Source organism: Lytechinus variegatus, chromosome 9 (genome assembly GCF_018143015.1).
Source record: "Lytechinus variegatus isolate NC3 chromosome 9, Lvar_3.0, whole genome shotgun sequence".
NCBI classification, from domain to species: domain Eukaryota; kingdom Metazoa; phylum Echinodermata; class Echinoidea; order Temnopleuroida; family Toxopneustidae; genus Lytechinus; species Lytechinus variegatus.
Window position 1 is genome coordinate 30,313,846 of NC_054748.1, and position 27,686 is coordinate 30,341,531.

General features: G+C 36.0%; 1 protein-coding gene across 1 annotated transcript in view; it reads left to right on the top strand.

Annotated features, from left to right (window-relative positions):
* The window catches only part of LOC121421711, a 28,944-nt gene that overhangs the window by 505 nt on the left and 753 nt on the right, over positions 1 to 27,686 (top strand). The window contains exons 2-29 of the mRNA XM_041616494.1: positions 469 to 585; positions 1,327 to 1,532; positions 1,864 to 1,948; positions 2,916 to 3,122; positions 5,419 to 5,532; positions 6,465 to 6,713; positions 7,154 to 7,345; positions 7,805 to 7,989; positions 8,724 to 8,910; positions 9,391 to 9,516; positions 10,469 to 10,561; positions 11,775 to 11,903; positions 12,223 to 12,348; positions 12,717 to 12,829; positions 13,863 to 14,082; positions 14,567 to 14,692; positions 15,371 to 15,490; positions 16,174 to 16,293; positions 16,892 to 17,005; positions 17,633 to 17,776; positions 20,566 to 20,699; positions 21,002 to 21,233; positions 21,645 to 21,778; positions 22,094 to 22,325; positions 22,623 to 22,736; positions 23,527 to 23,671; positions 24,172 to 24,367; positions 27,448 to 27,519. Of these exons, the coding sequence (XP_041472428.1) occupies positions 469 to 585; positions 1,327 to 1,532; positions 1,864 to 1,948; positions 2,916 to 3,122; positions 5,419 to 5,532; positions 6,465 to 6,713; positions 7,154 to 7,345; positions 7,805 to 7,989; positions 8,724 to 8,910; positions 9,391 to 9,516; positions 10,469 to 10,561; positions 11,775 to 11,903; positions 12,223 to 12,348; positions 12,717 to 12,829; positions 13,863 to 14,082; positions 14,567 to 14,692; positions 15,371 to 15,490; positions 16,174 to 16,293; positions 16,892 to 17,005; positions 17,633 to 17,776; positions 20,566 to 20,699; positions 21,002 to 21,233; positions 21,645 to 21,778; positions 22,094 to 22,325; positions 22,623 to 22,736; positions 23,527 to 23,671; positions 24,172 to 24,367; positions 27,448 to 27,519 (4,232 nt within the window). The remainder of the gene's footprint in view (positions 1 to 468; positions 586 to 1,326; positions 1,533 to 1,863; positions 1,949 to 2,915; positions 3,123 to 5,418; positions 5,533 to 6,464; positions 6,714 to 7,153; positions 7,346 to 7,804; positions 7,990 to 8,723; positions 8,911 to 9,390; positions 9,517 to 10,468; positions 10,562 to 11,774; positions 11,904 to 12,222; positions 12,349 to 12,716; positions 12,830 to 13,862; positions 14,083 to 14,566; positions 14,693 to 15,370; positions 15,491 to 16,173; positions 16,294 to 16,891; positions 17,006 to 17,632; positions 17,777 to 20,565; positions 20,700 to 21,001; positions 21,234 to 21,644; positions 21,779 to 22,093; positions 22,326 to 22,622; positions 22,737 to 23,526; positions 23,672 to 24,171; positions 24,368 to 27,447; positions 27,520 to 27,686) is intronic.

The following is a 27,686-nucleotide window of genomic DNA, read 5'->3' on the forward strand; positions in this document are numbered from 1 at the left end:
GAAGAGGTAGTTTCATCGGCGGAACTCGCTCCAGACCGTCAGAAGCTATGGCATGCCATAGGTGGGTTTGGAATCTTTCATTTTTCACGGGGTTGTAGCATTGCCGTCACAAATACTTTCGGTGAATCTCTTGAACAGTGTCACTGCGCCATGGTTCTCAATTAAGTCGACGTGTGGTGATTCAGGGAGGGAGGGGGGGGGTGGTAATATATATATATATATATATATATATATATATATATATTATATATATATATAATTGATTTTTTATACGAGGTCATCTTCAATTCAGCTTAATTCCGTGCATTCATTTCCTCTCCATCAATGTATCCTATCATAGAGCTTCTCTGTCCAATCCAATCCAAAAGTCATTTGATATAGCGCCTTTTCCTTTCGGTTACAAAGCGCTGTAATAGCTCCATGATCCTATTCAGTAGTTAATTATGATGTAATTGCCATTTTATATAGAGAGAGATGTCTTACCACGGTTCTACTGCTGTGGACTTGCTGGTGGAAACTTCTGTAGGCTTTACGAGCGACGTCGTCCACGGGCTCACTGCTTTGGATATAGGCGACCATGGTGGGGTATGTATATGTCACCGAACTGAAAAAATAATAAATCATAAATCTTACTATTGTATCATCTCCATTATTATTTTAATCCGCTTTCACAAAACACGTAATACATAGGAACGACGTCTCCAAGAGAACCGTATAAAAATATCATTTTCCTGTCATCGGATTCTTACTTGCCGCTTGCCCGCAAATAGGGATCGTGTATGCATCTTCTTCACTCCTTGGGCAGCATCAAAATAAAAAAAATGCAATGAAAGCAAAAGATACCATAATGTACATAAATCTTACAAAATTATATGCAGAAATATTAACCAAGACCTTTGCATGACTTAAACTATTGTAAAGCTAAGGGAAAATATCGCATACAACATTTTTATTTTCATTTACGATCATGAAAATTTGGCAGTAAGGAAAAAAATATGGATACTTGTTACAGAAAAAAATGCTTAATTTCTATAATGAATTAACTATTAACTAATCAGATTAAATGAGTTCATTAGCTTTACGCTGGTTTTCCAAATTACGAATTGGTCCTCAGTGATGTCTCCATAGAAGCAGACAGCATTAGATTTGTGACATTCATTTGACAGACTTGATAACGAATGATGAACCCAAGTAACAGTCACTCAAGTGGCTTCAAGCCTCTATGTCATTGGATACGTTTTGTGACTGAAAGCTTTGTAAATAATGGTGATTATTAAACATTGAATAATTTTGCATTTTTCCCCGATTTCTTGGTAAATTTTATAGGATGGTTTTGGGGTGACCCGCATATCAATACTCTGGATGGGAGGAAATACACATTCAACGGCCTTGGTGAATACATTACGATGTCTTACAGTCACGGGGATCCATTCCTTTTACAATCAAGAACTGGCAAGGCTTTTAACAACAGTGAACCCGTTGAGCACGGAACGGTCTTCATAGGGTTCGCTGCTACACAAGATGTCACAAAGGTAGGTGGAATGCGGAATTCATTTCATACAGTTTATTCAATACGAGAACAAATGTGAGAAGTCAAGGATGAATTTGATGTAGCCCACTTTCACATTGTCAGTGGCACATAAAATAAATGTGAGGATTGTTATTGATTCCTTATTAAAGTTTAAAGCGAGGAAAAAGCCCAATACCATGCTAGAAAAAGTCCGGCTCTATAATTTTTTATTATACAGTTGATTTATACGTTTGACTGTACAAGTTAACTTTGCATTCTTTTTTATTTCAATGCGTCTTGAGTACTGTGTAATGTGGATTTGTAGTCACACTCTTATCATTAATATTGACCAGGTTGAATTCCAGCTGAACGACAACAGGACAGAAATGAGTATTCTTGTTAATGGTTCCTCCATTAATATGACAGATTTCCTAAGCGGTAAGCATCGAATAATGAAGATGATGATAATGATGACATGATAATGATTGAGATGACGATGATCGTGGTGATAATGACATCATGTACATATGACAGTCTAGTTCCTCCACAGATTTCCTAATGTATTTATTGAAGTTTGATTAAGAGGATAATGGTGGTGGTGGTTGTGGTGGTGATAATTCTGGTAAGGTGAATGCTAATGACGAGCCTGAAATTGATAATGATGTCTTACCATGCAATAAATGGTCGCTCCATTAACATGGGAGCTTTCCTAATTGTTTGAATCGAATATGAATTCATACTGTACATCTTAACAGGGGAGGAATTCTCCGAAGGTAGGGGGGACAACGGTCTGGCAAATTTGACAAGCAAAAAAAAAGGCTATTACCTAAAATTTAAGGTCATTTCTACGAAAATATATTTGACAAGCCAAAAAAAAAAAAAGTCATCTCGTCCGAAAACGCACGTTTTATTCACAGTTTGAGTGATAAATTACTCAGCATCACCAAAGACCCAAAATAGTAGGGGGGACATTTGATATTGTGTCCCCCCCTACTCTTTTGAATAGGGGGGGACACGTCCCCCTGTCCCCCTGGGATTACCGCCCATGCATCATAACAACAACTGCATTCTTTTGATAGGAGCTTTGAAAACATCTGATTGAAAGGCTGAGACAATTCTAACGACATAACAGTGACGTTGATGATGACGATATTGATGGCCGTGGTAGTGGTACTTTAAGTGCTGATGATCGTGTTGGTGATTATGATGGTGATATGCGGATGGTGGCTAAGCTGGTGTTACGAAATGTAATAAGTATTAGAGCTGATCAAAGCGTTTAACAGATACAAAATAATTTAAATGATACATCTCAAAATTATTATTGAAAATAATCAGAATGCCCCAAGAGTAGATATGCACCCGACTACAAATGCCAAATTATCAATCTCTCTATGTTCATACCTAGATGGATATGACTCACAGGATCCGACTTTCATCTTATCCTCGGATAATGAGACCGAATCCGAGGATGAGATCAAGGTCACCGCTCTCTTTCAACCAGAAGGCTATTCGAGCACGTCCTTTACAGTGACCTATAAGAATGGGATCTTGGATATTGGCGTCATGGTTCCGCCCGAGTATTCTGAAAACGCAACAGGGAGGGGCCTGCTTGGTAAGCGATCTACACTGACCCATTCGTCAGCGATAGTTTTAACCCTAATTCACGTAATTACCATAACGATGTGAGATGTAAGAAACAACAACAGTTCGACACCAACATAATTAAGACAAACTAATTATTTTCCACTTTCTCTCAATATTTTTTGTCTCGCCTATGTAGCAGAGTGAGACTACAGGCGTCGCTTTTCCGACGGTGGCGGCGGCGTCAACACCAAACCTTAACCAAAGGTTAAGTTTTTGAAATGACAGCGATCTAGTTCATGAAACTTGGCCATAGGGTTAAGCAAGTATTACTAAACATCTTGTCTGAGTTTCAGGTAACATGGCTAAGGTAAAAGGTCATTTAGGGTCAATGAACTTTGGCTAAATCGGGGGTATCTGTTGAATTACCATCATAACTTTGAGAGTTTATGAATCTGATTCATGACACTTGGACAAAAGTTTGATCAAGTATCACTGAACATCCTGTGCCAATTTTAAGTCACATGACCAAGGTAAAAGGTCGATGAACTTTGGCCATATCTCAGGTATCTGTTGCATTACCATCATCACTTTGACAATTTAAGGATGTGATTCATGAAACTTGGAAATTAGAGTAATCAAGTATCACTGAACATCCTGTGCGAGTTTCAGGTCACATGACCAAGGTCAAAGCTCAGATAAGGTCAATGAACTTTGGCCACGTTGTGGGTATTTTTTGTATTACAATCATAACTCTTTAAATATATCTAGCTCATAAAAATTGGACATAAGAGTAATCAAGTATCACAAAACATCCTGTGAGAGTTTCAGGTCACATGACCAAATTCAAAGGCCGTTTTGGGTCATTGCACTTTGGCCATTTCGGAGGTAATTGTTATATTGCTGTCATAACACTTACTTTAAAAGTGTATAGATATAGTTTATAAAATGTGGATATAGGGTTAATCAAGTATCACTGACAAGTCTTACGTCGTATGATCAAGGTCAAATGTCATTTATTGTCAAGGAACGTAGTATTATATGAATGGTCTTTTTGTGAATAATAATTTTATAGTAGTTTTTGAAGTCAGCAATGCTGCTATATTGAATCGCGTGATGCATGTGAGACTGCCAGAGCAGAAGCGCTCAACTTGTTTAATTTTATCAGTTTCTAATTATAATTATAATTACCTTAATTAATAAAAAAAATGGGGATGAATCATAACAACAAGCCCAGTTTACCTGTTTCAAACGAACATGGTGTTCCGCAGAAGTCGAACGGTATCTGCACGGGGTTCAATAAAGCCGCTTATTCCATTTAGAAGTGCCTTTCGAGTCGAATCCCCAGTCTTTCCGGTAGAACGTTAGAACTCGTCAAAATCTCTGTGCGATTATGTATGTGTAGTTTCTGCATGATGCCAAAGTGATCGGGCCAAAATTACCGATGTCGTCGGATGGATCTGAATCAGAAGCGAGGGTTTTGCCCCCACCCAGTCAATTTCAATTTTTGCAGAATCCCATTCATGATCCATCTGGGCTAAGGGCCAAAATGTTTTGTTTTTTTGATACATTATAAGACACCCTTTAAACCTTTTAATTTGAAAGATAGGAGGTCGGAAAAGTCGTCTCGGGGACAGGGACATACAGGAACCATGAAGATGATGTACGTTCGAGCGGCTTTGTAGTAGGCCAACGTGCATGGGGATCGACATATTTTTTTTCAAACGAAAGAATGCGGCAATGGCTTTTTGCATCGTCAATGGTATCCACACAGCAGTGTTTTGAGAATTCCAAAAAGTTTTGGTAATAGAGTTTTCTTCTTCTGGTGATGCTTTGTGCATTGAAATTGCTCTATGGATCTTACGGGTTTTTCTTGCCACTTGATTCGGGTTTGGGGTCCGGACAACGCATTGTTTCTCCTCTTCTGTAACAAACTGTTCATGCGAGAAGATGAATAACATGCTTTGTTATTCATCTCCTGAAGTCATGAATAACATGTTTTATCTGACCTCGGCTCTCGCGGCCCTTTCTCGATCGAAGGCCAGGCCATGGTGTAACGGAGACAAGAGTCCCCTTAATCCAGTGTAATCGTATCATTCATATATTCACTGAAGGAATTTAGAGAAGGCTCTAATTGGAGAAAACGGAAGGGACAAGACCGCGGAGATTTGTTTGACTGCCATGGCCAAGTGAAGGCAACGGTCATTTGCAAATTTGTTTTAATGAATGATGACGCGGATTTTTCCCCAAAGGTTTTGTCGAGCACAAACAAATTTGGAGCTGATATATTCTTTTCTTTTTACCCAACTTTACGTACATTTTCTCAGGTAATGTCAATGGGGATAAAACAGATGATTTTCTTTTACGGAATGGAACGTTACTTACCGATCAGCCCGGGAGAAATCTAACAGAAGAAGAAATATACCAATTTGGACAATCATGTAAGTTATCAGGTTTTATTGCCACACGTATATTTATTCGTCAAGCAGATGATGATGTTAATGATTATTGTTGATGAAGATGATAATCATGGCGATAATGATTAAGATGATGATAATATTTTTAATGAGGATGAGGATGGTAAGGATGATGACGATGTTGAAGACGATAATAAAAATGATATTGCTAATGGTGATTATATTGACGATGACGATGATAATCATGATGCATGGAAATGATTATTGATTCCGTGATTAATGATGGAGATAATGATGACGACGATGATGATGGTAAGATATAATAATAATGGCATTTAATTTCAAGACTGTTCGCAGCAAGTGCTGAATTGCACAAAACTTTTGCATAAAAACAATATAAAACATAACAGTATCAAAATAGTATTATACAAATATACAAGCATGAAAAATGTACACGTTGAGGTTGATATGAATCAACATATTTTTTTCAAATATAAGTAATTGCAGAAGTTTCAAAAGTTGCTTAAGATATAGTATACGAGAAAGCGGATTGCACTGTTAGAAAATTTATCCTTAAGCTAAAAGAAGTTCCTGCAGCAGAGTCTCGAAAACACCTGTAATCTTACAGGAAATTGGTATTTGGTGTGTGTAATCTTACAAATTTCCTTAAATAAAACACTCTTTTCCCCTTTTTCTAACAGACCTGTTCTGTTAAATTGCAGAAAAATTCCTGTTTCATGAATTTAAAGAATGATTCTGGTATTGCTTTCTGCAAAATCTTCTTTTATTTTTCTGTAAAATCAGGGTTTTTTAACAGTGTGGGAGGATTTATTGTGTAAGTAAATTGGATTGGATGAATTTGACTTGAGGAAAATGGAAGACCTAATGCCAATGATAGCCTTTCAAGAATCGAAACAGATATAACACTGAACAGAGTTCTTTCTCTACTCCTAAAGGGATGATAACGGAGAACGAGTCATTGTTTGAATACGGTGATAGGGACTGGAGTTACTATAACCCAAGTAACTACACACCAATATTCTTAGACGCCCTGCTCGCCCTCGACCCAGACAGGACCAATGAGGCCCGGGAGACTTGCGGGGATGACGAAGCGTGCCTCTTCGACTTCCTCGCCGTCAACCCCGAATTGGGAATGCAGACGATGGACACCGGGAACCAACTTGACAACGAACTCCTAAACCTTGGTGAGGTTTGTCATCGCTTTCATTAACCCCCAATAATGAATATTATCTTTCATTCGTGTTTTTTCTAACATTGCTTTTGTAATTTGTTAAATCTATTACATTATTTTTTATGATTTCGTTATATTGATTGTTTCACATTTAACTGACACCTTAGAAAACCACAAAGACATCATAGTTGCCACTGAAAATGGGCAATTAGCCGTAATTTTCCTAATTCCATGCATACTTTTAATTTGTAATTTTATATAAATTTTCATCTTTGGGAAATAAATAACAGCAACTAATACCGATAGCCTTGGAATATATTGAGACATGACATTATGATTACATGACTTGGTATTTCTTAAAACGGAATCGAAATATTTTTAATGCGAATTTGAGTAACATTGTAGATTATAATAAACTGAACAATTGCATTTTTCTTTTTTGTAACTTTATAGATAATTTCCCTCCGAACATAACAAGCGTCACAGAACCTACGGAAACAGATGCACTACAGGAGGATGACGTTCTCTTTGTTCAAGTGGGCGTGAATGTTACCTTAGAGATTACTGCACATGACCCTAACGATGATGATGACGTATACTTTACTTTCAACGATACAACTCCGGATGGCGCCAATATCAGCGCAGGTGAGATTTTCACACGTGTGAATACGTGTGTGAGTTTTATTGTTTCTTACATTCCTTCTATCGCCTGGATAATGGTTTAGAGTTTTAATGACAGATTAAAAGATATGTTATAGTTACATGAGTAAAGTGAAGATGAAATTATTACGCATGCTCTATCATTTCTCTCTCTCTTCCCTATTCTGTCTCTCTTTATTTTTACCCCCTTCTTTTCGATATCTTTCGACCTTCTCTCTCTCCATCTCTCTTTTGTCTTCCTTTTTGTATCTGTCATCTCCATCTTGCCGTTATGGCTCACCCTTTTCTATATCGAGTCGCTCTCTCCTACCCTCTCTCTTTTTGGTCGTCCCTCTCTGACTCCGTTTCGCTGCTGTTTCCTCTTTACTTAACACTTTCTCTCATCCCATATCTCCCCTTATCTCTCACTTGCTTCCCTACCCCTTCTTTTTACCACTTCCATAGATGGCATATTCACCTGGACACCCACTAATCTGAACGTCTCCTCCATTGAGATCATCGCCATGGACAACCGAGGTGCAGAGACTTCCCTCTCCTACAAGGTCCTCATCTGTCAATGCGAGAACGATGGCCAATGCGACTTCGAGAGCCAGGCCGAGGGACAGGACCTCAATGCCAATGGCTTTGCTGTAAGTATATTCATAGATGGCTGAGCGGGGGGGGGGGGGGGCACAGGAAATGTTAACTGAACACGAACAGTAGGCCCAGTCTCATCTTTCGATTCGTAGTATTGACACAAGTCTTAAATAACGCATTCCTGTGACATCAGGTATTGCCAGTTGTAACAGAGCCTCTGTTAGCGCATTTTCTGTCGTTAGCGCCATCAACGTTTTTTTTTGCGATCGGTACTGATCTGCTAACGCTGAACAAGTGATATGGGTACTGAAGACTTTTAGTGCATTCCAGATGACGAGATAATACGATGAGAAGACGAGTAAAGTGACGAAAAGAATAGTTGTTGGAACTCTGAAAGCAGACTTGTTAAGGACCATTTTCCACGGTTAAAGAACAATTACTCTCTATATTCATATACACTTCTCCCAAACAAGCTGTCTTTGAAAGCTTGTCGTCTTGCCTTGTCCTAAAGAAGTCAACCAGCCGAGTTCCAAAAATCGTAATTTTGTCTTCTAAACTAGAACAAGTCGAGTTGTCCATTTTTTTTTCATTACCATTCACAGTAAAATACGTATTTCATTTGCATGTATGATATTCTTGAACAATCGTTAACTATTCATTAAACACACATAGTTGACACTTTTTCACCAATTTGTCATGAAATAAGTTCACTCAAAGCATTTACATTAAAAGAGCATATAAATGAGCGGGGTTTCTTTTTTTAAACATAAATGTAATGACATTACAGGTGGTCACGTGCAACTGCACTAATGGGTGGTCAGGTGACCACTGTGACGTAGACTACGATGCATGTGAGGACAGCGGGTCTTGTTATGAGGGGGTTATCTGCTACGATGAGCCCCCGTCCTCAGAGGAAGAATTCAGATGCGGGTCATGCCCGCTTCAGCTGACAGGCAACGGGAGTATCTGCTTCGGTGAGTTATAGGAAAACCCAACCTATAAGGGAAAAGTTGTTTTTAGTTGAAAATGGAGAAAAATACAGAGACAGATAGGTGAAGTTTGAATAATATTGGATTATCTTTTTTAAGATTCATTAGTTTTTAAACAGTTGTAGCGCAATGTAATCATTGCATGGACGTTGACTTACAAATGCCTACATCGGTGATGTCAAAGTGGTCAGAATGTCGTTTTTTCCCCAAAGTTTTACTTCAAATTTACTTCATAAAACGATGTGCTATTTGTGTTTTCCAGTATTTCCATGTGAATCGATACTCGTGATAAAATCACAAATGCGTGATGAATAAGTACACAGCCCATATTGCAATTTTTTTTAAATTGATAAACATTTAGCTCTCGCCATGCGTAATGTATAATTAATTTCCTTTGTCCAAAAATGTTTTACAATTGTATACAGTAATAATATTTCCTCAAACTTTCCATCTTCATTTGTTTAGACATCAACGAATGTGCTGAAAATGACACCAACGACTGTGACCAGACTTGTGAAAATGATTTGGGTTCGTACACATGCTCTTGTAAACCAGGCTATAGGCTTGGCCTTGATCAACGTTCGTGTATTGGTAAGTCAATGTATGTGAGTCTGTAGGCATAAACCTGGTGTGAATTGGGTAGAATAGAGTGTGTGTGCGTGTGTTTTGGTACGTAGGTGTGTGTGGGTCAGTTGATTGGTGGGTAGATTTGTGTGTGTGAGTGAGTGCATGCACACAAATTTGCGAGTGTGGGTGTAGTGCATGACAGTGTGGAATGAAAATGTCCATTTGCGTTTTTTTTTGTTATTTTAACTGTATGACATTGAAATTGACTAACAAAGCTTTAAAAATGTGGGAAGTATAGAATAGAAGGAAAGGCCACTCCAAAATGAAATATATGTATATATATATATATATATATTAGCAAACAGAAACTAAAAGAAAAACAAATCGTCTTTGCCGTCGTTGTAGTTGCAATAGATAGTACAATAGTAGTCGTAGTATTAGTAGTAATCGTGGTGGTGGTGGTAGTAGTAGTAGAAGTAGTAGTAGTAGTAGTAATAGTAGTAGTAGTAGTAGTAGTAGTAGTAGTAGTAGTAGTAGTAGTAGTAGTAGTAGTAGTAGAAGAAGTTGCGGTTAGTAGTAACAGTATTAGTCGAAGTAGTCATAGTAGTTGTAGTAGTAGTAGTCATGGTAGTAGTAGTAGTAGTAGTAGTAGTAGTAGTAGTAGTAGTAGTAGTAGTAGTAGTAGTAGTAGAAGTAGAAGAAGAAGAAGAAGTAGTAGTAGTAGTAGTAGTAGAATTTATAGTACAATAGTCGACGTAGTATAAGTTACTATGATTAGTAAACGACAAAAGAATATATGTTACATATCGGATTATTCTAATGATGATATAACAATACTAATAATGGTAATTATAATAGTAAATATTAATAATCATGAGATTGATAGTGAAATTAATATTGAAATGATTACAATTACGACAATAATTGACAATGATGCCCTTACCGTGACAGTATTTTTAATACTTTATTTCTTTAGAGATATTCTGTACTGAGGAACTAATGAATTCCACGGGATCTGAAAACTGTACTTGCGCGTCAGGCTTTGAACTCATAAATGGATCGTGTACAGGTAAAACGTTTGATCATGTGGCAGTCACAACGATTTATCTTACTACGGGTCTATAAAAAGTATCACACCCTTTCCAATGACACCCATTGATCAATTTGGTTTTAATGTTATTGTGTTGACTGTGGCATCACTGTAGGCTTATATCTTAAAGGACAAGTCCACCCCAACAAAAACTTGATTTGAATAAAAAGAGAAAAATTCAACAAGCATAACACTGAAGATTTCATCAAAATCGAATATAAAATAAGAAAGTTATGAAATTTTGAACTTTCGCTTATTTTCAACAAAATAGTTATATGAACGAGCCAGTTACATCCAAATGAGAGAGTTGATGACATCACTCACTATTTCTTTTGTATTTTATTATATGAAATATCGACTCTCTCATTTGGATGTAACTGGCTCGTTCATATAACTATTCTGTTAAAAATAAGCGAAACTTTGAAACGTCATAACTTTCTTATTTTACATCCGATTTTGATGAAATTTTCAGCATTGTGATTGTCTGATTTTTCTCTATTGATTCAAATCAATATTTTTCTGAGGTGGACTTGACCTTGAATTTTAGCAGTTTGTGATAATTATTTTGATATTAAAACGCGAAACAGTGATTATTGAATATGTTTTTTAGGTAATTCCTTATTGCAAAATTATAGAGCAAATATTTGATCTTTAAAATTGAAATTGAAACTTCATTTACCACCATCTTCATGAAAACATGCAGATCATGAAATGTGATTATTTTAATAGGCTATACGATAACGTAAGTTACAATATTTACGAGAATGGTGAAAGGATCACTAAAAAGTTGCAAGAACTCATAGATTTTACTGATAAATTAGGATTCCACATATTAAATAAGGTACATATTATATCATTATCGGCTAGTTTGATTACGATGATAAGCTAAGTACAGTATAGGAAGGAACAGAATAACAAGAGTCCAGGATGTGCACTAGATTAGTTCTCAGTTCTGGTTCATAAAGACCTGTTTTAATAACAAATGCGCACTATACAGAACAAGATTACCACAGCCAAGAAAGTCAAATGTTTTCAGTATATTTACACTTTTAATGAGAATTTGCTGTTATAGCAGGTCTTATGAAGTGGGCACCTGAATTTTGAATTCTTCATTTTACTAGTAACATATTTCCACTGAACCAAAATACATCTATAAAGGATTGAATTCCACTTTCATGCTATGTATTTTCAGATTTTGATGAATGCAATGCTGGTGTAGACGAGTGTCCACCTGACATATCCACGTGTAACAACCTACCAGGAGATTATAATTGTACTTGTCATTCTGGATATGAAAACATGTCCCCAAATAAGTGTGAAGGTAAAATTAGTACCAAAATTCATTATCTTATTTAGTTTGTTTTATAATTCATTTACTACTTATTTCATTTATCTACTGATTGATCTATTCATTTATTTTATTCATCTTTTCAGTTTTGTATCTATCTATCAATCTACTTATTCATGAATTTATTTTGTACAGATTTGCTTTTTCTATCACGTATATATTCAATTTATCATTTATTCGCAAGATGGCATATTCATTCGAGTGTTATTTGTTTGTATTTAAAAACAGACAGCGCGATGTTTGTAAGCTTTACAAGGAGTTGTTGTTAATTTACTCTCTGATATTCAATTAGATATCAACGAATGTGAACTTAACATGGATAATTGCAACAGGACTGAATTCGATTGTGTTAACATACTCGGTAACTTTTCATGCGTCTGCAAGGAAAATACAACAGAAGTCGATGGAGTTTGTCTGGGTAAGAAAAATACTTTCTTATTATTTTTAAATTTTCACTTTACATTTCGTGTTTAAATAATAAAAATTATAATAAAGAATGATTTACAGGTACTAAAACAGAAAAAATCGTACTTTTTATACATTTTCTTAACACAGGCATCGTCTGCAACTCTCACCCTGGCCTTACTTTCTTTATACAACATTGTGTTTCTTTCTTCTTATTAACTTGTTTGTTACTCTGTATTCTGTATGTACTTGAACTGCCAAATGAAAACAAACAACAATATTAATGATGATGACAATGGCAATTATGATACTATTACTAATTACAATGATAATGTTACTAATGAATGAATCTGTAGTATTCTTGTTGATTGTATGAAATAGGTGCATTGACGCTGTCACTCAACGTTCGTTTTTCATTTATCAACGGGCTAAGCGCTGTTACCTACCCAGATACAATTGGCTCCCTGGAAAATCAGCAGATATTGGCGCGAGATGTAAGTTTCTTGGAAAGACGTAATTTTACACAATCTGGTTAAAATTCACGTTGCCTACGCGCACGTGATATATATCGCGTTATCTCATTGGGCAACACCGCGTCCAATAACGTGAGGGGCATTAATTGCAGCGCGAGAATATGAGAGCTAAAAGTCAAAATCAGACTTAATTTTTTGTGTAAATCACTCCATGGGCCCGTTGCAGAAAGAATCAAGTTTATGTGCAAAATAATAGTTATAATATTAATAATGATAAATCATAATTTCCTAATAGGTTAATTTCATCAGTTGAACATCAAACTTCCATCAGATTTTTCTAATGGGGTTTTTGTTTGAACAGGTTCTCTTTGCAAAGAGAAGTGCAATGAACTGACACAAAAAATCTAATTTAAGTTGTAACGAATCGACAGCACATATTTGGGACAGTCTGATTTTCTAAATTGTGTATAAAAATGTTGATTTTTTTCTCATTTATGGGAATCACCCAAAGCTAGTATGTTGAAAACCCATCCATGATATTTTCAGTCATACTCATTTTTGTTTTAGTATTAGAATAGTAAGCTAACTGTGCAATATAAATGTTATTTTTTATCATTATTGTTATTATGATACATTTATTCGAATATCAATATAATTGAAATACAAAAGGAATAATGTTCTTTTTTCTCTCTCATATGTTCATCATTCTATTTTAAAGCATTATATATTTCATGCATTGATTTTCATCCGAAAAAAGTATCAAAAGCAAGATAGGAATAATAATTTGCCTTCAAACTTTCATCGTGACCCAAGTTAATCGTTTCCCGAAAACAAAATTAAAAATAAAATAATATATGAAACTGATTTGAATAAGTACTGTAGTTCGTTTCATCAACAATTATCATGATGAGATGTTGGAAGAAAGTTATTATTCGCAATTGTTTTGGCCATGTTTGGTGTGTGAAATACATCCATCAAAGCTTCCTGCAAGTCTCGAAGATCAGAATGATACATATTTCTTAAATCAAATTATTCTCTCTTTGTTACTTCTAAGGTCTTGCGTTACCTCAACACATCATCAGAACTAAGCGAAGACACGTTGCAGGCTGTATCTGTGCGGAACTACAGCTTGGCAGGAAGTTCTCTTCTGATTTCCTTCCGGGTTGACATAAAACCAGACTCGTCACTGACCGAATCTAATCTGGAAAATATTTTCATGGAACTTCTTCCGAGTTCACGGCTTATTGAACCAAACCATTTAGTTACGCCCGAGGGTAGGTATTCCCAGAATGTTTCCGACGCAGAACTCTCCAGCCCAAGTTTTCAAAATTAAATCTTAAGCTTTAAAATGTTTCAATAAATAATGGTGTTGATTATGTATATTTTTTTAATTGTATAAATGTCTAATTTTGTTATTGATTGATTTTAGAGGAAATAAACAGAATAGAGGAGAGCGAGACATAGACCAATTAAGCACAATGAATGTTGCATTATACCAGGCTATAGATTATCATCATAGTAATGTTTATTTTTTTCTTCATCCTCTTGATTCTTCATCATTTTTTTAAATCCTCTTCCCTTTCTCCTTCTTCTCTCCCACGTCATATTCCTCTTCACCATCTTCATCATCATCACCACCACCATTATCATCATCATAATCTACGTTATCATCATCATCACAATCAACAACATCATCATCATCACCACCATCATCATCATCATCATAACTTACCAACTTCACCTTCTCCTTTTTTACAGATATCAATGAATGTGAGCTATCTACGGATGTGTGTGGTAACGGTAACTGTACAAATACAGACGGTAGCTATTTTTGTACCTGTCCTGAAGGCTTCCAACTCGGAAACGGGGATGCTTCTTGCATAGGTTGGTAAAAGAGTCGCCAGATATAGATCTTTATTATATAAACCGTGAATACCCCCTAGAATAAACCGAAAATGTAGATATCAAAATATTCTAATAGCTTTGTGCATAACGGTGGAATACTCATAGAAGTATCAATTAATCTCACTCTAGGCTTGTTAGTTGCGGCTACTTATTATTCAAACGGTTGATAATTAATGAATTCTACTGCGATACATCATTGCAGTAAAGTCTTTTCCAAGTTGCGGCTGACCGTATACTCCTCTATTGCGTTGGCGCATCGTGGTCTAGTGGTTCTGACTCTCGCTATCCAATTCAAACAGAAAATTTATCCACACAGTTTTGCACTCGACCCAGGTGAGGAAAATAAGAAACGGCAGGAAGAAATTCTTCTAAAAGCTGTGCGCACCAGAATCGGTAGTCTAGCTTAGCCGCTGTAGCATGGGAGTGGCTTGAGCATCTTGCAAGGTGGATACGTGCGCTATGCAAATCCTATATAATTAATGTCTGAGGAGGCGGCTCCCGCCTGACCTGAATCTAATGCTTCTAGCCCTATGATAACCAATATTCATGATATGATGCCATTAGATTTTTCAAGAGTAGACAAACTTATATTCGCTTTTCATTAAGTAATGGTTAAATTCTTCCCTTTTTAATTATTTATTTTTTGTTCTGTTTTAGATATCAATGAGTGTCTCAGAGATCATGAATGCAACCAAACGTGTATCAACTCACCTGGAAATTACTCGTGTTCTTGTAATCCTGGCTTTGAGCTCGATAAAGATGGGTTTACATGCAGTGGTATGTTTCGTTTACATAACATGCTCCGTTACCTTACCTTACCGTTGCTCCTTCTCTTTCAAGAGCCTGGATGTCATCACTGGCAGATCCAGGGGAGGGGGGCTAAGGCCGCCCGTGCCTCCCCCTTTTGAGACGCACAATCAAAATTTGTAATGTTAAAATGCCGCCGTTATATAACAAGTATACCCCCCCCTTTGAAAGCGAGGGCCTTTTGTTTTTTTGCTTGTCAAATTTTCGTAGGAAAAAAAATGTGTGCCCCTCCCCCTTTGAAAAATCTTCGATCCGCCCCTAGATGTCAATGTTTTTTTTCACATTTCTCTGTCAAGTGCAATCTCTCAGGAGAAATTTTCAAAGAAATTGTAATAACATTCGATATGAACAATTCATCCTATGAAGTTCTAACGATTAATAGTAATGTATCTATACGGCAATCTACTTCATGAAAATGCCAACAAGCTCACTGCGATAAAAACATTACAGTTTGCCTTCTTTCTTAACCATTTGTGCGTTTAGATAAATTACCAGTAAGCGAACCTCCAAACCAACTTGTTTGAGTTACCAAGTGGTTATTGTTGTCTCGGTTTTAGGACATTCTGAAGCACTTTTACTGCAAATCGATTGGTTGAAAAATGTATCTTATTAGAAAAAGATAAAATGCTCATTTTTTTTCTTTCTTTCCTTAGATACCAATGAATGCAATGCAACAGACGTGTGTAGTAACGGGAATTGTACAAATACATATGGTAGCTACTATTGCACTTGTGATGATGGTTTCACTGGAACTGGAAATGATTCTTGTACAGGTAATGATTTTCCTTGTATGTATTTCTACTTACATTACTTACATTACTTAAATTATGATATCACTACTACTACTACTACTACTACTACTGCTACTATCACTACTACAACTATTACTACAACAACAACAACAACTACTACTACTACTTTTACCTAGTGACTGCTACTGCTTTACTACTACTACTACTACTACTACTACTACTACTACTACTACTACTACTAGCACTACTACTGCTGCTACTACTACTACCACTACTGGTTGTACGAGTACTGTACGATTTACCTGCTACTTTAAACTTGTTCCATCTACTTCTCTTTCTTCTTCCTCTTTAAGTCTTATTTCTTTGTCTTCTTGTTGTCGTTTGTGTTTGGCATTTTTTTTTCTTCTTTTCTTCCTTTTTATTATTCCTCTTTTTTATTTTGCCTTTTCGCTTTTTTCTTCTGCTTCATCATCTTCTTTCCCTACTCATCTTTCTCTTCCTTTTTTCTTCTTTCACTCATTTTTCTTTCCTGCTTCCTGTCCATATTCTGCACTTCTCGTGTGCTTTCCTGTTCTGTTCGACTCTAACGATCTTACGTTCCTTTTTTTTACGTATGTAGAAATTGATGAGTGTGAATCGAACCCTTGCCAAAATGGAGCGACTTGCATAGACGGGGTCAACATGTATAACTGTACCTGCGCACCTGGTTATACTGGAACCAATTGCACAATGGGTAATTTGACAGAAAAAAGTAGTATTGGAATCTTGAGATCACTTTGATGGAGAGTTTAGGAGATTTTAACTTCTTCATTTGAACTAAAATAAGAATGTGGCTATAAGTACGTGTACCTTTCTTCCAGGCAAGGTAAAATGTCTTTAAAAAGGGATCGGCGTCAGCATGACATTCTGATTCATTGCCTTTTATTTTAGTATTTCTTGATGATACGCTAGAGGTGACCCTGTATTATGAGAGTGACCAAGGTTAATCAAGATCAGAGCAAGATAATGTCTGATTTGTATGTATTTTTGCACTTTGTTTATTGGAATTTAGCTTAGAATACTCTAAATTGAAAAGGTTACATAATGATGTCGGTAATCACTATGTTAGTTACATTATAGTTAAAGTCCGGGTAATATATTGCACCATTAAATAGGCAACTACATAGTCAGAAATGTTGTACATGCATTACACTGTTATTAGTATAATCATTGTTATCATTATCATTATTACTAATATTGTTCTCATTATTATCATTATCATCATTACCGTCATCACTACTATTATCATTATTGTCTTTATTATTGTTGCAAAATTGCATCTTATTCATGATGTAATGTCTATTACTTTTTTTTCTGAAAGAAATAATCTCCACAACCAGCACCACAGAGGGCCAGTCAACTACAATTACAACAAAACCAAGCACAACTCCTCCAGAAGATAGTGGGTCGACAACTCTTTCTGTTTCTGATTCTATCACCAATCCAACGACGATCTCTTCACCAGGTATGTTCAGCAGGGAAAATCAATTAAGAAAACTTATATCAACACATTTTGTATTTATGTTTCTGCCGTTAAATTAACAAGTGGAATGCCTTTGGCAGTCTCGCCTGCACTATGCGATTTAATATAGCAGCAGTGCATACTTTGAAAATAGCTGATGATTGATTATTCACAAAAGAAAAGATAATGAAATACTATGTCCAATCACTCGAAATAGCCTTTGACCATGATCATGTGACCTAAGGACGTATGCAAAACAATCATTCAAACTTGATTACCCTCATGTTTCATGAACTATACTATATAAATGGTCTAAGTAATGACGCCAATTCAACGAATACCCCACGCATGGTCAAAGTTCATTGACCTTAAAAGATCTTTGGTCTTGATCATGTGACCTGAAACGCACAGATGATGTTTAGGGATGCATGGTTGTTAACCACCACCACAGAGGGCCCGTCAGTTCCAACTACCTTACAACCTAGCACAACTACTCCGAAGACACAAGGTCTACAACTATTCCTGTTTCTGATTCTATCATTCATTCATCAACTATCACCTCACCTGGTATGTTCAGAAGGGATATCGATTAAGAAAATTTTTTTTGATAACATTTTTGCCTCACCTGCATAGCAGAGTGAGACTATAGACGCCGCTTCGAGACTTGCAGAAAGCTCAACAAAAAATCTTACCCGAAGGTTAAGTTTTTGAAATGACATCATAAAATAACAATATATGGATTTGTTTCATGAAACTTAGACGTAAGAGTAACCCGAGTATTATTGAACATATTGAATATTCTGGGTAAGTTTCAGGTCACATGACCAAGGTCAAATGTAATTTAAGGTCAATGAACTTTGGCCATGTTGGGAGTTATTAGTGAACTACCATCATAACTGTGTTAAGTGTATTGGTCTAGTTCATAAAAGTTGGAAATAAGAGTTATTAAGTATCACTAAACATCCTGTGCGAGTTTCAGGTCACATGGCTAAAGTCAAAGGTCAATTGAATTTGGCCATGTTGGGGGTAGTTACCATCATAGTGTCTTGGTCTAGTTCATAAAACTCGGACAGAAGGGCAATCAAGTATCACTATACATCGTATGCGAGTTTCAGGTCGCACGACCAAAAGTCGAAGGTCACTGACTTTTGACCATTTTGCAGGTAATTATTAAATTGCGGTCATAACTTTCAAAGCTGATAGATATAGTTAATAAACTATGGATATAGAGGTAATCAAGTATCACTGACAAGTCTTAGGTCGCATGATCAAGGTCAAATGTCATGTATTGTCAATGAACGTAGTATTGTATCATTATATGAATTGTGTTTTTGTGTATAATTATTTTATGGTAGTTTCCAAAGTCAGCACTGCTGCTTTATTGAAATCGCCTGATGCAGGTGAGACTGACAGAAGCGCTCCTCTTGTTATTTGTGTTTTTGCCCGTAAAAAGCAAAAACGTATACTCAGATATAGCCGCCAATGATCAATAATGCAATCAAGTTATTTTGGAGTAAGTGTATATGTAAGTCAGAGTAATGTACATAATGCACAATTGTATAGACCATGTAATAGCAATGTTTATATTACTCTTATCATTATTATTATTGTTAGTATTATCATAATGTAAATAAAAGTTGCATGAACTTTTAAGGTAATGATACTCATCATGTGTAAACTTACGAAAAGAAAATTACTCAAAGTATTGGTCATTTTCATCAAACTTATATCGATTTTTCACTTGAGCTGTGCAGGGATCCATGGTATGTGTAGTATTTAATGAAAACATTTTTGTAGAATCCTGATTATCTACTCTTTACATTTTTCTGAAAGAAAACGCTGATTTGATTACCCAAGAGCAGCAGGGGCGGATCCAGCTCTTGTCAATAGAAAGGGGGGGGGGGCTTTTTTCAGCCATATTCTCCCATCGGCCTAATAGTAACCTGTAAGCTCTATTTTGTAAAATTAATATAAATATATAATAATCTCAAACGCCTTATTTAAAAAGTGCGACGCGCGAAATATTTCTTTTCGGGTATTTGTGCTAGAATTTCAATATTCTAGGCAATGTTCGTGATCCTGGACCATGAGTATCCAATGAAGTAATTACTGCGAGCGCGAAGCGCGAGCACAATTTTTTTTATATACGTTTTGATCTCACCCCAAAAGGATCTGTTCACGACCTTGCAGTCAGCCATGTAGACGTTACATATTTGAACAATCAAACAAAGCGCAAGCTGAAAATTTGCATCTTTTTACCTGAAGAATGGAAATCCTAAGCGCTCGATTTAATCGTGATAAGTACATAACAACACAATTCTGACCATAAAAATATTTATTTTTACAGAGCACTTTTTAAAAATCAATTTAAAAAAAAAATGAAAGTTCGATTTCCTAACTGTAACGTGCATTACATGTATATATTGTCTTCAAAAATTTCTAATTTAAGCTTCATATTTAGCAAGATATATGAGTCTTCTAAAGGCAATGCAAGCGCGAAGCGCGCGCGAAAATTTTATATAGTGACATCAATTTTTTTTCAAATTATTTTCCAAGTCTTCCCCCATCTTATTTTATTCACTTGTTTCACTGCTCCTTTGTTTCCCCTTCTTGTTTCTCCTCTCTCTTTTCCTTTTTTTCCGTTTTTCTTTCTTTCCCCCTTTTTTTGTGCTCCGCCAATAGGGGGGGGGGGGGGTCCTCGGTCCCCCTGGATCCGTCTATGAGCAGTACCAGCCCGTCACAGAGGACAATGATGCTTCAGTATTACAATTGTTATCTATCTTGTTTATTAGAAACGTTCGTGAGCATCATAAGGATTGAGATCACAGCCAACAGACGAAATGGTGAAGTTCTTGTATTCACAGAAGAACTCAATGATCGGTCTACGGCCGCTTTTATGGATTTGGAAGATGTCTTTTGCGGTGCGGTGAGGAAATCCACATTTATTCTTGTGTTTTATTGCTTTTTGAAATCGCTCAATGTGATGAGATCAGGATAAATCGGAATAAATAAGATAACTCGTATTTGCTTTGAATATTTTTGCTGTGCTCGGTATATGCCTATATGCTTCGTGAAATAGAGACACTATTGAAAAGCGTAATCATCGGGACAGATTTTTAAATCCATTTAGAAGACAGTATATATTTAGAAGTAGCAAAGTTAGATTCGATTGCATTCTACTAACTATCTACTAACTTTCATATCCTAAATTAAATTTATAATTGACAGGTCTCAACGCATTTGAATGAAACTTTGAATTCAGCTCTGCTCATTAGTATCACATGTGAGGTAATCTCTTTCCGAAATGGTAGTGTGATCGGTGATCTTCGAATCGGGCTTGGTGCACTATCTCAGGATTCTGCTGATAGTCTTGCTGAATCAGCCGCTGACATATCACTGGCGAATGAGACATTACCCTATCTCGGTGGTTCTCTTTACGTTGAAGAGCTAGCCGTAGACAGTAAGTACACGTTAAAGAAAACACAACTGTTTTGTTAAAATAAGTCATTATTTGACTCAAAGTGAAAAAAGTGATAAGAATTTGCTTATCAAAGACTGTTTATAAGGAAATAACCTTTTTAAGAGATTGTATACCTCCAATATGTTACTTTTAGTGTTTTCAATTCTATACTTGCTTGTTCACTTATTCCCCCTCATCTTATTGTATTCTTTCGTTTCCCTCCTCTTATGTTTCCCCTATTTGTTTCTCCTCTCCCTTTTCCTTCTTTTTCCTTTTTCTTTCTTTTTTGTGCTCCGCCAATAGGGGGGGGGGGGGTCCTCGGTCCCCTGGATCCGCCTATGAGCAGTACCAGCCAGTCACACAGGACGTTGATGCTTGAGTATTACAATTGTTATCTATCTTGTTAATTAGAAACGTTCGTGAGCATCATAAGGATTGAGATCACAGCCAACAGACGAAATGGTGAAGTTCTTGTATTCACAGAAGAACTCAATGATCGGTCTACGGCCGCTTTTATGGATTTGGAAGATGTCTTTTGCGGTGCGGTGAGGAAATCCACATTTATTCTTGTGTTTTATTGCTTTTTGAAATCGCTTAATGTGATGAGATTAGGATAAATCGGAATAAATAAGATAAATAGATTATGCTTTACTTATTTGATTTGAATATTTTTGCTGTGCTCGGTATATGCCTATATGATTTGTGGAATAGAGACACTATTGAAAAGCGTAATCATCGGGACAGATTTTTAAATCCATTTAGAAGACAGTATATATTTAGAAGTAGCAAAGTTAGATTCGATTGCATTCTACTAACCATCTACTAACTTTCATATCCTAAATTAAATTTATAATTGACAGGTCTCAGCGCATTTGAATGAAACTTTGAATTCAACTCAGCTCATCAGTATCACATGTGAAGTAGTCTCTTTCCGAAGTGGTAGTGTGATCGGTGATCTTCGCATCGGTCTCATTGCTTCGTCGCAGGTGTCCGCTGATAGTCTTGCTGAATCAGCCGCTGACATATCACTGGCGAATGAGACATTACCCTATCTTGGTGGTTCTCTTTACGTCGAAGAGTTAGCCGTAGACAGTAAGTGCACATTACAAAAAAAACAAAAGAAAACAAAACTGTTCTGTTAGATAAGCCATTATTTGACTCAAAGTGAAACAAGTGATAAGAATTTGCTTAAAGACTGTTTATAAGGAAATAACCTTGTTTTAGGAGATTTTATGCCTTCAATATGTTACTTTCAGTGTTTCAAGTCTATGCCCTCCCTCCCCACTCTACCCCTTTCCTAACATCTAAATATAGTAGGCACCAAAGACAACAAACACACAGAAAAAATAAAATGTTATGTTGGTATTATTTTTTGCCATGTTTCATTAGATTCGGATAATTGTGAGAATAACCCTTGTAGAAACGGAGGGAACTGCACGGATGAATTCAGCACGTATAGTTGTGCATGCCTAGAGGATTACACAGGGAAGAACTGTTCAACATGTAAGCATGAATTTATTTCTTTTTATTGCTTTAAATTGAGTCATAGTCATTAATCTTTTGGTAAGATTGTAAAATAAGAAAGTCATGGCAACCAAGCCTTCACGCAAAATTTGTCCTATTATCAATACACTATTTTTCCTCCTTGATAATCGTCAAATTTCGAATTCTTCTCAAAGAATATCAAATTGAAAATTCTGCATTCGCATCATCAGTCCCCCTCAATGTATCTTGCTTGTTCACTTATACTCCGAAGAATAATTTTGAAATCCCGAGTAAGTAGGGTATAATGGAAAGAATTAGGGAAACAGATATTTCCCATTACATGATTACTTGTTCTACACTAGCGTACCTACGGGTGGGGGGGGGGCAGGGGGCAGTCTGCCCCCCCCCCCCTTGACGAGTCACAACCCATGCAAGGGACGTATCCCTGACACCCTGACGAGCTTGTAGAGACCTTCAAGGGAAACATAAATATTTCCCATTATATGATTACCTGTTCTACCTTGCAAGCTTTGTCTCACAATTCAGGGCATTAGTGCTTGTAGGGGTGAGCGCCAACCTCATTTTTGGCGTTATCTGTGCCTTACTCCCATGGAGTTTGTACTGTTTAGCTAGGATTTTTTTATTTCGTCCTGGAATTGGTGAGTTGTAATAATATGAATCACAATAATTTCCATTTTTCATTGGTCGAGCAGTTTCACACTCATGAACATGATGATTATTACGTTGAAGTTTCACAGGTAATACATCATTTTTAACGCAATATTTTCTGATTCATTTATCCCCATAGTCTCTGGTAGGACTGGCCTATCACCTGGTGCTATTGTTGGAATCATACTTGGTGCTATGTCGGGAGCTCTGATATTCGTTATCTGCGCATGTTTAATAATGGTTCAGAAAGTCCGTCGTAATCAGGCAAATAGGATGGTGATGGGGTAAGTTATATTTGTATGATTAATTGAAAAAGGCTAATAAGTATTGACATTTTTGTTGTCTACTTCTTGCAGTGATAAAAGTGATGCCGTTGACTTAAGGTTTTATCTGTTTTGAATTGGTCAGAGGCCGGATCCTAATTAAATGATTGGCTGAATTCTATCACGTGATCACCATTTACATGTATAAAAGCGAAAAGAAATATTGTCTAATGACCGGTACTAATGGCTAGTTTTATTTACTGGTCATGGTTTTGAGATGAGGATCATATACCAAAAATGATAAAGCTATGCGTCACTAGATCATAAAACAAATAATGCACACAATTTGCACAATAATGCAATACAATAATAATATCCCTAAGCCTAAATGTTGGAAAGTGTAAAAAGTACCGTTTGGTGCCTTCGACGATGTGTAGTATTTTGTGTTATGAATTAAGAAACGGCAAATTTATATGCATGTATACATAAATGGAATCGACCTTTCAAATGTAACTCGTCAGGATGCAGAAGTCTAGCAACTACCGCATCTCAGACCACCGGCGTATATTCGGTGACCTATGGTCGGATCGTTCATCAGACGATTACTCGATTGAAACTTCTCTCGATCGTCGACAGTATGATATCGGTAGGGCTGTTGATCGGATAAGACGATATCAAGGCATGGATAACCCCGAAAGTGAAATAAGTTATTATCGGGTAAGAATATCGTTTTTTTTATTCTTTTGTACCCCATTCTCTCCCCTCATGTTCTCTCTATTTCATTCACTCTCTTTACTGGTTTATATTCATATATACATAACAAAAAAAGTAAGTCCCCCCTTGAACAAACATCAATGATTTCCAAACCAATGCGAGTTTTTGATATATTTTTTACATGAGCGTGTAGGTTATTTTATAAGCTACCATCTGAGTAAATGTTATTGACATATTTTACGTCATGCATCAGTGAGCACCGTCAGAAGGCAAAAATGTAACTTTTCAAAAGTAACAAGCCAAATATCATTACTTTGATTCCATTTTATTGGAACTGATTCCACATTCTCATCATGAAAAATAGCCAGAAGGCTTGTAAAAGGTACTTTCTAAAAGACGATACAACTTTTTTGGCTAGATTTTATGGTTGAATAAACACAAGTCCAAATTTGCTATAATTGGATTTTTTACACATTTTTTTATCAAAAATGTTGGAATATGATCACACTTAATTTTAGGAAGAGTATCTTCACCAATTTTCATCGTTTCACGGTTCAATGAACATTTATTGAAAACAAAAAAAATGCGATTTTCAAATATCATAGGCAAGTATTGTTTCATTTTGGTAACTGAAACTGATCTTTTATCAACTTTTTTGTTATGTTCATGACCAATTAACATGCTTCAATGATTAAAATGCGTTTAATTAAACATTCACGCTTGAATGAACATGTGGAATGTGATTAGCTCTTTTTTACGTTATTGGAAAAAATGCAATCTGTAACTTTGGATATCTGTCACAAACCTCCTTGTATGATTCATTTTATTTGATTTTTATGAAAATCCTGAAGTTTAATGCATCAGTGAGCACACAATATTCGAAAATTATGCAAATGAGAAGAACGTTCAAGGCCTTGGCCCCACTCTGTGCCGTATCGAATTGTTATTTTGGTGTGCGTGCCTTTTGGATAGTGTTTCTCTGAAGCCATATGCGAAGTTTTATGAAATAACTGTTGGCAAAAGTAACAAAAAACGTTCATGAAACAAAACCTTATTTCAAATTTGTTGAAATTTTGACTTTCTCTCTCATAGACTTGTGTACATTATGGGTGCATATGTTTAAGAATAAGTAACCCCTTATTCAATATGGTGGAACTTTTTTCAAGGCTGTCTTTAGCAATATCATTAGGCAGTAATGTTTTCAACCTATGGGCAGAATTCTGTGCAAAAAATAAATCGATTTGTTTATTTATGGATGAGTGAGCACGCATCAAAGTGGGAAATTGGGTATTTTAAATGCCACAGACTAATTTTAAAGGGTAATAAGGTCAATATATTGGGAGCAAATTAGGTTGCAAATGTGACTTTAATTGCTGTTGTTTTTATCATCCATCATTTCTATCACCAAACACTTTCTGAACTTTTAACATTTTCATGGTTGAGCGAGCACATTCGAAAACTTAGGAATTAAAACTCATTAAACTGCTTAAATGTATTCTTTTCCTAACAATTTCTCATGATCAGTTTAATTTATGGAGAAATCACGGGTGGGTCTAGAATTTAAAAATGGGGGAGAGGCCTATGATCGGGGGAGCCACCAGCATTTTCAAATTTTAATATGACCTAACAAGTTGTAGAGGATACTACCAAAAAACCCTGTGATGATAGGGTCACAATACAGGGGCCGCAGAACGGTTTTCAAAGTGTGAGGCAGTGGCTTAGCGAAAATTGGGATGGGGCTGACTACGCAAAAAATCACAATCATATGGTCATTTTTACATTTTTGGAAAAAAAAAAAGTGGGGGCCCCCAGCCCCCACCCCGCTTCTGCGGCCCCTGCAATATTGTGCTCACTCAACCATGAACATACGATATCAAAATTGTGTGTGGAGTGGCTAAATGATGGATAGTAAAACAGCATTAACACCATAAAATACATCTTACAACAACTTTTGCCCAACTTTGTATTTGCACAATCTGAAAAACGACTCTTGTCACTTTCAAAAATGGTCATTTTTAATTCAATCTTTAAGTACTCATGCATGACTCAACCGATCAATGTAGTTTTTCTCCAGGAGTTGCCTAATGAGTGTAGAAAACCACCTAGGAAATATACCTCAAAATGATTCCGTTCAAAAGTTACAGCAATTTGATTTAGGGGGACTTACTTTTTTGTTGTGTATAGTTTAATTTGCATTGAATATTCATTCATTCCATTCTTTTTAAAATACTGGCACAATCATTACAAACAATGTACATGCATAAATAATGTTTGTTATTTTCAAAAGACCGAAAATGGAATTGGAGAACCTTTTGAAAAGCCTTATATGGCTTTGCGAAATAACAGTTCTCACGTAAAATATGTAATTTATTGTGATATGCTATAGAACATAGATTAAACATCAGAAAGTTTATGGATTAACAAGAAACAAGGAACAAAAAGACAAAGAAACAATGAACAAGGTAAAAAATACAATGGCCGGGTAAATTATCTTTGATATTCTGAATAGTTCTAGCCATTTCTACACAGTTAAATTCGATTCTAATTAGCTCATAATTAATCAGTTAAAATAAATCTTACTTATTCATAGTAAATCTTGAGGTATCGAATTGTGATATCGAGACAAATAATTATATAGCGGAATAAAGATATTTCACCGCAGGAAATCTAAAATAAGTTACTTTCTGAAGCATCTGATATCATTTTTCCAAAGCTGAAAATTATGATAATGCATAATTACTTGTGAATCAACTAAATTACATGTATATGTACTGCTAGCCCTGGCACTTTTGTGTGTTTTAGGAAGTCTTTTATATCTAATTCGTCAGACACATTTATTTGCTTGAAGTATATATTCATATGTATTTAATCATGTAGTTGATCAATAAGAATAAACACTCTAGAACCACACCCCCCCCCCCCTCCTATCATAATGTGAGAACTGGGTAAATAGTTGAAATGTTGACTGTAGATGCACGTGAGTAAACATTGCATAAGTATGCTATTGTCAATTTTTTTTCAATCTCTTGGCAATTCCTTTTTATTTTAATTATTACCTTCTATTTGTTTTTTTCAATGAACAGAGATCCGGTGGTTTAGATAACTTTGTTCTACCATATGTAGCTGATGGAGAAAGAAGCAGTGCCAGCGGTGAGGTAAGCATCCTCTGACCCGTTACCCCCATGTTCGCCATAAGGTTTGAATATTTAAATTCATTAGGGTATATATATATATATATATTTGATTTGATTTGATTTTATTTATTTCTACATTCACATCAATTTCAGAATTACAAAATACATATATATATACAATATTTTCA